Source organism: Brugia malayi (genome assembly GCF_000002995.4).
Source record: "Brugia malayi strain FR3 genome assembly, contig: Bm_v4_Chr1_scaffold_001, whole genome shotgun sequence".
Classification (NCBI taxonomy): Eukaryota; Metazoa; Nematoda; class Chromadorea; order Rhabditida; family Onchocercidae; genus Brugia; species Brugia malayi.
In genome coordinates this window covers 13653355-13668286 of record NW_025062475.1, presented here as the reverse complement: position 1 = coordinate 13668286, position 14932 = coordinate 13653355, and the positions used below count along the sequence as shown (strand labels likewise).

The window sequence follows — 14932 nt, the reverse complement described above, 5'->3', positions numbered from 1 at the left end:
TAAGTTCAAAAGAATCACAACAAAGGGCTTACAAAGCAAAACGATAATAATAGGATTATAGTTCAGTCCTCGATAATGATGGTTTCTTCGTTTTCTTTTTTTTGCGGTCCAATTTTTTTTGTTCTTGTTTTTTCCTTATCGCTTCTTCCATTTTCCGTAATGATTCCAGTTGCAATTCTTCCTTTATCGCTTTTCTATCATACGGATTGTGGAAATCATCTCGCCTAAAATTTCAAAACAAAATAAAGTTTAGAACAACTTTTCTGTTGGCGAAGTCTTTATGATTGTTGCAAACTATTCCACTGTCCTGGAGTATACGTTACATGGCACTAAGCATTCATTATTATATTGTAACAGATGTTTTAACATATGGATGTAAAGCAACAACTATTCAATCACAACAACTAAATTATTTCCACAAATTATTTCATTTGCCCGAAAAAGAAGATTTTCTACACAATAAAATCAAATAACCTTGGAATGATTTCTAACTGTTGTCCAGCCAAATCCAACAATTTTTCCGCGACGTCATCATGCAATCGTGACGTTATTGTAAATTTATAAGCCCAAGCAAAGAGCAATTGCCAATCAATATCCTTTTTATATCTGAAATATGTTGGTAAGTGAAATAAAATTTCAAAAAAATCCTACTTCAATTAAAACATAAAGTAATTCAGAAAATTTCATCTCTGTAATCAAAAAACCAGTTCTTCAAGATAAAGTTCTTTTACTCAGTATACTTCCAATAAAAGTATCTAAAATATCGTCTAATGTGCGCCACGCCGATCATCTTTAAAAAAATTGGAGAAGCTAGATAAATTTCTATTGCTATTCTCTTTTCCTTTCTTACTAAAACAGCAAAATAAATTTTAAAAAATCAGGATTTTAAAATAACAAAAAGATTAAAAGTTTAAAAACATTCAAAATTTTGCAAATCGAATGTGCATAACAATCTGCAAAACAAAGTAGATTAATTTCTACCTGTCGAGCAGTACTGTAGGAAAATACAGTACCAAATTGCTGTAAAAAGCTGTATTTTCGACAATATTTCCAATAGCATCCCTCAAACTGCTCTGTTCTTCACTAGGGAATGTGTCATTTGGGTTGAAGTTGGCTTTTTCAATAACAATTTTTGCATTACCCATGACCTATAGTTAATTTTGTATTTTTCCACATTACACAAGATTACAAATTCTCTAACATAGCTTTGTAATTAGTTTCGCAAAAAAACCACCAAAAAATACCTTATGAAAAATCCTTATTTCGGTAATTATTCAGTGCTCAGAATCTACTCTTAGTGAAACCCTTTTGTAACACAAAAACAGTGAAAAAAGAACTAAACAAAACAAACTTCATCTCACAAACATTTCTTCTTCACTTTCGTCTCTAATTCCAACAGTTTCAGTCTGTACATGTCGCCAGAACTTAAACTAAGCAAAAGAATCTAATTCAAACAAAATTTGTAAAATTTAAGGTAACAAATTAATTAATGCAATTCTGTTTCACTCAAAATTCACTCACACGGAATAAAGCAAAACATTTATGTGTAAGATGATAGATTTTTCAAAATTTAAGCAACGTTAACTTTAATGATGTTAAGCACTAGTTCAAGAAGAAGTTTCTCCCGTTTCTTCTCATCCAAAGCCATTAAGCTTTTCACTGCATTTAAATGTTCACGACGTTTCACCGAAAAAAGCGTTCTATCTAAAAAATATTATTTTTAATATTTCTAAATGAATTTTAATAACGATATCATTTTTTCGATGAATCCAACAAAGCTAATTACCTGCAAATTTAATCAATTTCTACAGTGGATAATTTGATGTTTCAGCTAACACATATCAGCTAGTATCTATAATTTTTAGTTTCTTTATGCAAAATTTTATTCGGCTTAAACAGCATAACATATTATACAAAAAAAAAAAGATGAAATTCAGAGGCAAAGTATGACATCTTTTTAATTAGTACTGGATTTGGAAAATAAATTAGCGCATATAAGATTCTTTTGCTTAGTTTAAGTGAAAAAAATTAAAAGAGTAATGTAGCTTAATGGAAGCATTAAAAGTCTTACACATTTTCGCTCCGAATATATCATCGTGATCATCATATGCTTTATGCTTTTCGTCATTCAAATCACTAACATTAAAATGATGATGCTGTTCATTGTGTTTATCCACATGTTTTTCTTCCAATTTTCCATTGATAATTAACACTAAATTTATTAGAAGCGGCCACCAATGTAAATTCAAATTCAACATTATCTCATAAAATAGCCTTCTTTTTCGTGTAAGCCAATTAACCTGATGAAATAAATTTATGCAAATTAGCAGCATATTCGTTTAAACTTTATTTACAATAATCAATTTAATGACATACATGAATCTAATTCCATTCATTAATTAAGTTAATTAATTCCATTGAAAAAAATATTATCAACATTACATAATGCTACCTATTTGTTCATACTTCAATAATTCATTTCGAATATCATTTTATGCCTACAGTATCCACCGGACCCACGGTAATCCGCTACAGCACCAACCGTACACACACACACATACACACTAATACCGTTATCCATTCCGGTAGAGCCACCCGGATTTGCAGACTGTCACGAACAGATGCGTTCCATTTTCTAACAATCCAATGAGACACTATGCAATTCTCATCCTAGAATCGGTTGGTTCTAATTTTGAACGTTTCACACGTTGACAACGTGCGTCGTCTTAATACACGGGTCAACGTTAACCGACGTCATTCTCGCACGTGGTTCGTTCAATTCTGTTTTTCCTTTTCTTTTTTTTTGTTGACTAGAAAGCATGCAGAATTTTTTTATATTAAATCGTTTCACTAATTTGTAATTTATCTAATCCATATGCATACGTGATATCTGTCTAATCTTTACGTGTATAATATAGTAAATTTTCCTTTAAAAATTAATTTCAAAATTAGAAATACAATTTTGCATTCAATCAGTCAGTCAATCAATCAATCAATTAGTCAGTCGATCAACTATTTGCATTTAGAAAACGTCAAGATTATTTTTTTTATGCATAATAAAACTATCACTCAAATCACGTAATCACGTTAATCAATCATTGTTTTCATCATATATTCTCCAACTATTATTTACAATCGTTACTGAATTTTTTCTCTCTAATGAATTAAATTAATTAGAGGTAATTAATTAATCAGAAGTAAATAACTAAGAAAAGCAATTATCTATCCATGTTGAATGAATATTTTGTCTGATAAGAATAACTTATTAATTTAAGAGATATATGTTTATTATTATGACAATCAATGTTTACAACAATGATAATACAATATATGTGAACTGACTGATTCATTATCACTCACCGACCGATTTAACTTTTAAAATGTTCTCTCTCTTTTCCATTACCAAATTAAGTAATTTTGTTTTCAAAAATTTTAAAATTAATAATATAGAAGTGAATTTGAGTATTTCATACTAATTTTTAACATTCACAAAAATACAATGGTAGAATTGTACTAATTTATACACATAAATGTCATAGGAAGTTAAATTTATTTACCACAAATTATCACACTTCTTTATCACGTGTTCCAATTTAAATGCCAATTGAAGTCTGCTGAAGAGAAAATACACGTTACACGTTTCATTTACGTTTACAAATAAATGTTCATTTTAAATATTCCTCCAATTTGATGTTATTTCTTTTTTTCCCAAAATATTCCGTTATATTATTTGAAATGAATTATTTAAGAATGAAAAAGAAAAAAAAAAAAAAAAAAAACGAAAACTTACAAATGAAATATTGAAATATATGTAAATAATAAATAGCAATAGTTATTGTTCATACAATAGAAGTGACTGAGTAAGGCTGAAATTAAATTTTAAATGAGAAAAAGTTATTGTTTGAGAAGTAGAAATGCTTTTTTGGGATTTTTAAAAAGCTTCGAATTAGGAAAGCTAAATAAGCAATTAATGCAGAATTTTTTAAAATGATTATTATAGGTCAATTCATTTGAAATTATACGTATTTTTGAGAATTTACTCATTTCATTACAAGTAATAGTATTAATACCAGAATTACTATCATTTCTCAGTTGATTCAAGCATAATTTAAAAATGCTTTAGTATTTAAAATGTTTCTTGCATGCTTGTTTTTTTCTTTTTGTTTTATTGGATGAGTTTAACTATCAAAGTTTGAATCAAATTTTATTTTTTTATTTTATTTTTTTTTTTTTAATTTTATTTTATTAAACTATGTAAAAAATAATAAAAAAGAAAGGAATATAAAATGAGATTGAGCTACTGAAATTGTTGCTTTTTCTTACAGTTCAGTACATTGATTATAAAATTTTAAAGTATTCATACTTTTTAAAATTTCTAAATCTGAAAAGAAACAACTCAAATGTGAAATTATTTTCAAACAAAAATCTATGTAACAACATAAAGCTTTTATATATGCTACAATGCTATTTACATTATTTCACTTCTACACACTTCCATCTTATTTTCAGATAAAAAATTAAAAATATATTTAAAAAAAAAAAAAAAAAAAGAACAAACTCGAGATTGATGATATACTGGAGTAAATTGTTGTTGCTCATTCTCGACCTTCTTGGACAAAGCAGAAATCTCATGTGATATTGGAGGTCTACCATTTTGATCATATGAAATTCTTATTTCAGAATTAATTTGATATGTTTGCGGTTGTGGACGACCATCTGCGCCAATATTTCCATTTGATGGTGGAATGATAATTTGTTGCGGAAGTGCTAATCCTTTTTGTGGATCTAAAGGCCAATGTGCTAGTACAGAATCTGTTTGTACTGCAACAGTTGGTGAAGCGTTACCGGAATTTCTATAAATTAAGGATTAAATTATCAAAAAAAAAAAAAAATAAATAAATAAATAAAAATTTCAATTTAAAAAAAATTGAATTCATTGTAAGATAATACATTGTTTTTCAAATATAAAATGTAATCAATTTGCAAAGGAAAGAAGAAATGAGAGAAAAATCGATCGATTATAATTTGAAAAATTATTCGAATAGTTATTTGACAGATTAATGTAGTGTTATAATCAAATATTAACTCTATTTGATGTTAAAAAATGATATGTTTATTTTCATTTTTTATCGTAACCGGAACGGAATGATCAAATTAAAATGTTTAATTGAAATAAGAATGAAATGCTAACTTCTTCTCATCATACTGATTACGTTTTAATTTCCGTGATCCGTGTCGATGATCTCTAAATCGCTGAGAATCACCGTGATTATTTTCAAATTTTGTCTTCAGTGACCTATAATAACCTTCAGATATTTTATGTTCATCTGTTGTCGTACTGCTATCTTCAAGATTTCGTGATCGACGTCTAACAAGATATGAGTTATCTGCAAATATTAAATTCTAAACTTCAACCTAAAATATAACGTATTACGGTTTATAAGCGTACGCTACTAACTACTACAAAATTAAGCAAAATTATTGATTAATTAATTAAGCTATTAGTTTTTTTTTTTTTTTTTTTTTTTTTTTAGCACATGCAAGAAATCTTCCTGTCTATCAGTATCATCTTAAAAGGTCAAAGGTAAGCATTGAAAGAGATAAACGATTTAACATAATATGAAGTGCATTTCTCTCTTTATTTTAAATCTATTAATAATTTAAAAAAAATTATTTTTTTTGTAGTTAGTTATAGGATACTATTTTTCAATAAATTATTTCTCTAAAAGTTATCTCAGATAGATTATAAAATTTTTAAAATAATAAGATTTTATTTATAATATTAAATAGTTATCACCTGAGTAATCAGTGCTCACTGATCCAGAACTACTTGTTAGAGAAGGGAAACGATAACGATGTCGTGATGAACTTCTTCGATGATCACCGTGATCATCATCATCATCACGTCGTCGTGAATCTGACCTACAATAAACAAACTTTTTACAAAAGCGTTCAAATCTAACTTTTAGTAAAATAGTTTATTTCACTTCCTTTTTTCTGATGTAATTAACTTTTTGAAATTTTAATTTTTCTTTTTTTTTTGAGTATAACTTTTTAGTTTTCTTTTTTTTGAAATTTTTTAATTTTCGAGCTAAGAAATGAAATAATAGTGAATTAGGTAGTAGCAAATTTTGCTAATTTAACAAATTTCACAATTCCAGTTTATGATAAATTAATCACCGGTGTTTACGACGATGATGATGATGGTGATGATGATGATGACGATGATGACGATGACAATGCTTGTGTCGATGACGATGACAACATTTAGCATCTGTGATTTTCGCATTAATTGATGGTACAGAATATGAGTGCTACAATGATAAATTTGTCTCAATTTAAAGTTAATTTGAGAATATTTTTTTTTTTTTTTTGTTTAATTTACAAAAAACTTTGCTGGGCATTCTTCTTTTGTAAAAAATTCAATCGAAATCTAATTTGATTGAATAATTTATCTAATTGATTAAATGTCTAATTTGTTTAATTGATTAAAAAAAAGTGTTATTATTAAAGTTAATAGTTTTCTAACAAATCATTAATTATTTCAAAAGAATTTACCTTCAATGAATAAATATCTTCTGGTTTTTGTTGTGTGATCGGTTCACTGTTAGCATGATCTGGTATGTCTTCTGTAATTAGTTTAAAATTAAATTTCATTTTTCTTTAATCAATTTCGACCACCACTTCTTTTTTCTGCCAGATTTTGAAATGAATGAAATATTGTTAGAAGATCATACTTAGAGATTGTTGTTCTTTGACCCATGTAGAAACTAAATCATCCGGAAAAGTTGTTTTTCGGGTTTGCATTGGAGTAGTTGGAACTGATTGCTGCACCAACGTGTAATCTTGTCGCCGATTATGCTGATCACGTCGTAATGAATCATTTTTCCGATAACCTGATTTTATAGGATGTTCCAGTTCTGTAACGGAAAAAAAAAAATTAAATGCTTTAATTTACAATTGCACATCATACTTAGATTTCTAAAATTATTTATCTCAACATGATATTCGGATAATAGTCATAATTAGTCGTCATCACTAATCATTATCATCATCATCATCATCATCACCATCACCTCAGCATCATTACCAATCATCAGCATCAACCATCATCATCACGATCATTATCAAGTATTATCATCATCATCATTCATCATCATCGCCATCATCAGCACCCTCATTGTCATCAGCATCATTATCAACCATCATCACCATCACCATCATCATCATCATTACCCATCATCATCACTATCATTATCAATCATTATCATCGTCATCATCATTATGTCATCACCTGATTGGTCATCACTTTCTTGGATCTTTTTAATCTCAACGTCATTTAAAAGTGTCACCAAATTATATGTCAAATTCTTATCACTTTTCCTCCCTCTCTCTCTCTCTCTCTTAATTTTAAAATATTCTCCGAAATTTAACGAACCAGGAAGATAATTGTTGATATAATAATTATTATCTTTCTTGAATTCATCGTACATTTTTGGCCTATAACGTGTTGTTCGTTCTTTTCTACTATTATTGCTAATATAACGATAGAACAATGATACAACAAATGCACAATATACCTAAAAAAAAGAAAAAAAAAAGCTTAAATTCGTTTTATTCTCATAAAAATAAATTAAAAATTTTTTTTCTAATAGAACTAAATAAATTATTTCTTTGGTTCAACAAAATTATTTAATAATCAAATCATTTTATGCATGAAATAATGCCAAAAAAAAAAATTGATATGAATTATTGAAATTAATTACAATCTATCAATAAGTCATTTTTTTTTTTCATAGAATCAATGATTTTTCAACAAATTATTTTAAAATTTTTTAAACAACAAGCAAATTGAAATTAAATTTGAATTTTAAATTTTATTAAACATTTTCTTCCTTTTTTCTTTTTTTGATGAGTTTCATCAATAACAATGAATATTTTGCTTTGAGTTGAAGTAATTTTTTTTTTTTTTTAAAAAAAAAAAAACAAAAAATGAGCAAACATTAATGAATATAGTAATCATTTCAAGAATTGTAAGCACAAGCCAATAGTCTCGAACATCACCGCTCCACCACATAATACAATATGCTAATGTACAAATTATACTTGCTATCATACATGGAAGCCATGGCCATATTAAACATCGTGAATACTAAAAATAAAATTAATTAGTTTAGGATAGAAAATATTTGCAAAAAGATTAATCTATGATATTTGATAGATTCCGCACTTGCTACATTAGTTAAGATTATGGCGCTAATTGTACATTGAATCTCGAGAAATAAACAAGCAATACTAAAATGAAATTTTTTTAATAATTGATCAAAATTGTTTATTTTCTTTTGTATTTTTTATATTTCAAAAGTTTCTAGTACAATAATCTAAGTTTTATTATGATCAAATAATGTAAGATAATAGTCATAAATGAAATATTTGCTTAAAACATTTGAAAAAATTTACGAAAATTAACAATTTGAAATGATTGAAAAAAAAAAAAGTTATAACTTACAGTGTGAGCACCATAAATGAGTGAACAAGAAGCAAACAATAAAAAAAATGATGTAATTAAGCATAATATTTGAATAACAAATAAACCTGAAATTAATTGAAATAAAGATTTAATTAATCAACAATGTAATTAAGTTTTAATGATATTAATTTTATAAAGAATAAAATATACAAATACAATAAGTAAATTTATCAATTAATTCATATTAATAATCAATAATAAATAAGAACAAAAAAAAAAAAAAATGTAGAAATGTAAAAAAAAAAGGTAGAAAAAAGGGAGGAAAATGAATGATAAAGATGGATGAAATGAGGAGAACCAGAAATTTTAATCAGTTGACCATTGGTCATTGACTATTGGTCAGTGGTCAACTGATTAAAATGATAAATTTTCAATGATTGATTAAACCTACTAAGTACAAACCAATATAAAATCGTTCTTCAGGACTTTGCCAATAACTTTGGTAGTAAGTTGGTATATCCAATCTACCATATTCATGATAATTTGGTAGAATTATATCTGCTGCACGATCTTTTTCATATTTTATTGCTACCATTTGCCAGCCAAATATCGTCAACTGTATTAGGCCATAAATCTGAACAAAACTATAGTTTCATCTATTTTCTTTTCTTTACCTCTCTCTCTCTCTTTCTCTCCCTCTCTCTCTCTCTCTCTTTCTGTAAAATAAATAATTTTCAATAAGATAAATTATTTTATTATCAGAGATAATAAATTTACATAAATAATTATTGTTTTGTAAAATTTTAAAAGTTTTAACAATAATATAGCAATGTGAGCTTTGTTTGAATTTGATTTAAATTTTAATTTTCAAATAAAAATATTATTTCACTGTTGTTATTTGCGCTTACTGTTCATAAAATGACATAGCAGCTGGTATATTCGACTGGCAAAATGTTTTAGCTAATTTTTAGTCACACAATTCAGTGTAGAAATTTGATAAACAGAATATGCTAATTAATTGAGTACAGTAATTAGAATTTGATAAGAGTGATAAGATAACTGATTTAGCATGGATGATAGGATGGATGAGATAAGGAAGTACAGTTATTTATCAATGAACAAACATATTGGTCGATGTAAGTAATAAGATGTATATTAAGTAAAAGATATGCTCAAAATCAAAAGTTAAAGTTAATATTTCATTTATTAAATAGTAAGTATTTGCTTGTAAAAGTTTTTTGCAAAATTTGTTATCATGTATATTAAGTGAAAGTCATGGAAATTTTCAAAAAAATGTCAGAAATTATTATGGAAATTATGTCGGTCTACGGCTTTTCACATTATGTTACGTGTAAGATCACGTACGTATAAATAATTATTGTGGATGATATACAAAATGTATGGTAATTATTGTAGAAAATTATTATCAAAATTATACCGGTATAGAAAATTATCATCAAAATTATACCGGTATAGAAAATTGTCATCAAAATTATACCGGTATAGAAAATTGTCATCAAAATTATACCGGTATAGAAAATTGTCATCAAAATTATACCGGTATAGAAAATTGTCATCAAAATTATACCGGTATAGAAAATTGTCATCAAAATTATACCGGCATAGAAAATTGTCATCAAAATTATACCGGTATAGAAAATTATCATCAAAATTATACCGGTATAGAAAATTGTCATCAAAATTATACCGGTATAGAAAATTGTCATCAAAATTATACCGGTATAGAAAATTGTCATCAAAATTATACCGGCATAGAAAATTGTCATCAAAATTATACCGGTATAGAAAATTATCATCAAAATTATACCGGTATAGAAAATTGTTTGAGAAGTACTGTAATAATTCTCGAAATATGAGGGGATGTTGTAAGCAGCATAGGTATTATGACCAGGTATTAATTCATTAGCGGTAATGTCGCGATAATATTTGATTGCATATGATTGCCAGCTGAATAGTGCAAATTGTACAATGCAATATACCTGGAATATATGCAATATTCCACTTTTTCAGGTAAAAAAAAATTCATTACTAATAATTGTTTGAAATTTTTTTAAAAACCAATTTAAAATGTTCACTTCCTGTCTTTCCTTCTTTCTTTCTTTCAATTGTTATTCATACTTTATTAAATAATCTGGAAAAGTACTAATAATAAATTTAGCAAAAGAATTTAATGAAATATTGGAAAATTTCATTCTTTTAAAATTTATAAAATTGTTATAAAATTTCAACTCTTTTTCAAATTTTATCAACTTTTTGCAAAAAAAAATTGTTTTTTCTCCATTTTAACTGGCAACTATTCAGCTGGCAATTTAGCTAACAAAAAAAAAAAAAAAAGTTTGGAATTACAATGGACAATAAGTATATTACAAATTAGAAATAAATTAAATTTAAGTAAATATGAATAGAAATTAAAATTGATTAAATTGAAGAATTCATGCAAAAAAAGCAAGCAAAAGCGATTCGGGTAAAAAAAAAAAAGTTAGGTAATAGTTAAAATTTAAATGCTATAATTTATTCCTTTTGTAGCATTCAAAATTCTTCAATAATAGTAGAAAATAATGGGATTTGTAACTAAGTTATCTACTAATAATTCGAGTAATCTTATCAGTTTTGATAAATGCATTTCTGGATAATCTTATCAGATTTAATCTTATCAAATCAATCTTTGCTCAATGATCGTGAAATAGTAGTGAATATCAATGATCTTTGAGAATAAAACGATTATTAAAGACAATGGAAGAGAGAATTTTATTAATTTAATTTTAATATTTATATCAGCTACTAATATCCGGAATTATCATACTTGTTATTATTTCTATCTTTCCGGATATTATCACCTCTATCTACCGGTAATATAAAAAACAGTTTTGTGGTACCGTACCCTGTATTAGGGCACTTGTACGTTCATTAGATGCACCAACACATGGGCACCAATATTCACATTGAAGATTTGCCTGTGACATTGTCACCGTTTGACAGGAACTGATAACATTTAATTGCCAGCCGAATAGTACCAACGATGCCAATGAATAAACCTTTAAAATGAATGATTGCGTGAAATGAAACAAATGTCATTTCCCACGTGACGTTAACTCGTACGTGACGTTAACTTAACTCTATCCTAGTATTAATTATTATGAATGCAACCTTTCGTTGATTATTAATATACAATTCAAATTAATAGTTTTTAAATTCAAACCTTTATCGCTTTTACTTTCTTGTATTTTAATATAATAATTTAATATAAATAAAATAGAAACTTAAATACTATTTTATTATATATTAAAGAAATTAAAGCTGAAAAAATATAAAAAAAAAGATTGTTATGAGTTTTTGGAATGGAAAAAATTTTTCAATAAATCAAAACATCTCATTAATTAAGAATTAAAAATTTTCTTAAATGTAAAATTTCAGTGATTGTATGAATTTGCTAACATTTGAATGAAATTTAAATAGGTGCAATTTTATATTTTATTTGTTAAAAAAAAAAAAAAGGAAAAATGAAAGTTAATACTTTTTTTCTTTTTGCTATGACAAAATAAACAAAAATTAACTGACCAATGACCATAAGCCAACAGTGACTGTACCATCTTTAATGTTCCAGCAAAAACACGGATTGATTGCCATACTTCTTTACTTTTTAATTGTAACAATAATTAATTAATAGTAGTAATATCATCGAAATAGGAATATTATTTATTTGGCAAATACTCATTGATAGTCTGAAATAAAATTTAAAATATAATTTTTGATAACATTTTGAAATATTAATACCTAAATGTAATAATAAACTTACATAACTCTGTTATTTTGCATTGAAAAAATTAACTAATTAGCATCAATTAAGAAGAAAAATGAATAAATGATAAGAATTTCATTATCAAATACCATTTATCACCACTGATCAATCATGAAGCAAAATTTTGGAATAGCAGAAATTAATAATTATGCAAGAATTAATTAATGCTAAATTAGCTTAGTAATGACTTTATGATTGAGATAAGATAAAAGATAAAATTGTGATTAAAGTAAAATAATGAAATATTATAATACTCTATTCTTAGCTATTATTACTTTTATAATATCGTCGATGAAATGCTACAAAATGAGAATATCAAATGATAAATAAGTTTTGGAGATGAAAAGTAAACAAACGATCAGAAATGTCAAGCAAATTAAACATTTTCTAATTTAATTCTTCTTCGATTAGCTTACTAAATAGACAGGTATGTAAAGGAAAAAGAGAGAGTGTACAGGTGTGCTACACAGTTCACACCTGTTTGCTTGCATTTTTATCAATAATGCATGGCATGCATATACCAATGCAAATTGCAATGAGTCAACTTTACAATGGATGAATCATCCAAAAAAAGAAAAAGAAATAAATTATTGCAAATAAAATGAAATAAAAACAATTGTATACAGGTAAAAATAAGAATTACACCTGAATAGAAATGATAATTTTATTAACATTTTTAACATTACCCACTGTAAATGAATCATATTTTCAAGATTGAAAAGTTATAAATTTTATAAAAATTACTAATTATGAAATTGTTATAAAATAAAACATTTTTTTATAATTTATTATTAAAAAAAAAAAAAAAAAAAAAATTATAAAAATATTAGCAATGATACATCGTAGATTGCTTTTTTTTTTTTTTTTTAATTTGAAACGTTCAAAACATACGTGTAAAATATTACGTATGTTGAGATAAATATCAATGAAATATACGTAAGTTAATAAAAATAAAATATTTACTTTCAATGCCTTATTTGACGTTACGTTATTTGACGTTACGTGAAGTTAATTTTGTTTGTAAAAAAAAGAAAGAAAAAGCTTAATATGGCATAAAATATGCATAAAGAATGATGACATTATGATATGATTGATATAAAAAGAAGAAATGTAAAGAGAGAGAGAGAGAGAGAGAGAGAGAGGGACGGGGAGAGGGAGAGAAGAAAGAAAATGATAGAAAATTTTTTAGTTATCGTTAATGATAACAGAATGATAATAACTACTTATCATTGCTAATCAAAGAGACAAGAGAGCAGTATTGCTAATGGTTGTTAATTTGATTCAGCATTATATGTAATCAAAAATTAAATAACAAATATTTACCAATTTTATATCATAAAAAGTTAGAGAAGGTATAAGAAGAAAAAAAAAGACATTTGTAAGCAACTATTTAATGATAATGAAAATTTGTAAATTTTATAAAATTACACAAATTTAGTATAATCATTAATTTTAATAGGATGAGATTAAAGATTAGAGGTAGAAGTTTTTTTTTGAGTTATAAAGGAAAAAAAATATTGTTTATTACTATTAATGTTATTACAAATTATTATTATTATTATTATAAAATTATTACTATTATTATTATTATTATGGTTATTATTGTGTAAATTGACGTAGCATATGAAACTTTTACTTAATGTTAACATAAAATATAATTTTTTTTTTTTATTGTGCAATTATAAATTCATCAAAAATTTATTAATCATATGCCAAATTTGATGATCTAAACAAATAAAAAATTCATTTTTCCAATTCTTAGATTTGAAATAATTATCTATATTTAATTACTATAAAGTAAGTAACATATGCCAATTGTAAAAATAGTTGTAATTTTTTGTAATTTTGCTAATCAAACCATAAATTAATAAACAAAAAAAAGTTGAAAGGAAAATGAAAAAAAATTTTTGACATAGCTATAAATGCTAATAATTTGAAGAGGTAAATGAATTTTTCCATACTATATGAAATGAGCAAATATCAACGATAAATTTAGAAATTAGCTTGGTGCAATAGTTTGCATATTGAGAGGAGACAGTTTGTATTTGTGACAGAGAAGACAGAATAAGAAAGTTGTCACCCACTCAATCGATGGATTATTTAAATAATTCCGATGAAGTGACAGGTTCCACTAAATTCTGCTCTCTATCTCAGGTATAAATACCTGTTGTCCGTCCCATTAGCTTGTGTCAACATGGGTTAGATGATGTGACATTGTTGTGGCCGGAAAAGATTTTAAATTGTATTAATCAATTCTTTTGAAGTATTTCTTGAAATATTTAAAATTTCATTTATATCACTTATTTTTCATTTTTTATTCGTTTATCTTATTCATCCGTTTATTTGCGGTGATTTTCCGGAATGATGAATTATTAGTATTTTATTTATAGCATACGGCTATATCATTATTAAACAATATAATAATTGAGGAAAAAATCTATAGTCCAGGAAATAAACTGAAACTGAAAATTTCTTCCTAATCAGGAAATTTTCTTTAATCCTTAAATTTATCAATGATTACAAAGACACATAAATAGACCATTATTTATTAATAATATCAGATAAACAAAACAATCGGGCAGTTATATCGTAATTTGACAAGCGCTTGATTAGAGTTTAACAAATTTCAAGTATTTCATTCG

The 14932-nt window shown here is 25.9% G+C and overlaps 2 protein-coding genes across 2 annotated transcripts; both read right to left on the bottom strand.

The window, feature by feature from the left end:
• Positions 1-55: 55 nt before the first annotated feature.
• Bm14734 (2310042L06Rik protein, putative) lies at positions 56-2258 on the bottom strand (the record flags this gene model as incomplete). Its single annotated transcript, XM_001895806.2, has 5 exons — positions 56-224; positions 475-606; positions 982-1148; positions 1586-1704; positions 2072-2258. The coding sequence occupies 5 exons, from the start codon at positions 2256-2258 to the stop codon at positions 56-58; spliced, it is 774 nt and encodes a 257-aa protein (XP_001895841.1).
• A 2117-nt stretch (positions 2259-4375) lies between these two features.
• Positions 4376-12118, bottom strand: Bm6216 (Uncharacterized protein; the record flags this gene model as incomplete). Its single annotated transcript, XM_043077784.1, has 13 exons — positions 4376-4381; positions 4559-4853; positions 5192-5387; positions 5798-5922; positions 6181-6314; positions 6559-6629; positions 6738-6920; positions 7439-7580; positions 8003-8152; positions 8510-8595; positions 8933-9104; positions 11368-11526; positions 12050-12118. 13 exons carry the CDS (start codon positions 12116-12118, stop codon positions 4376-4378), a joined length of 1788 nt encoding a protein of 595 aa, XP_042933718.1.
• Between the last annotated feature and the right edge of the window lie 2814 nt (positions 12119-14932).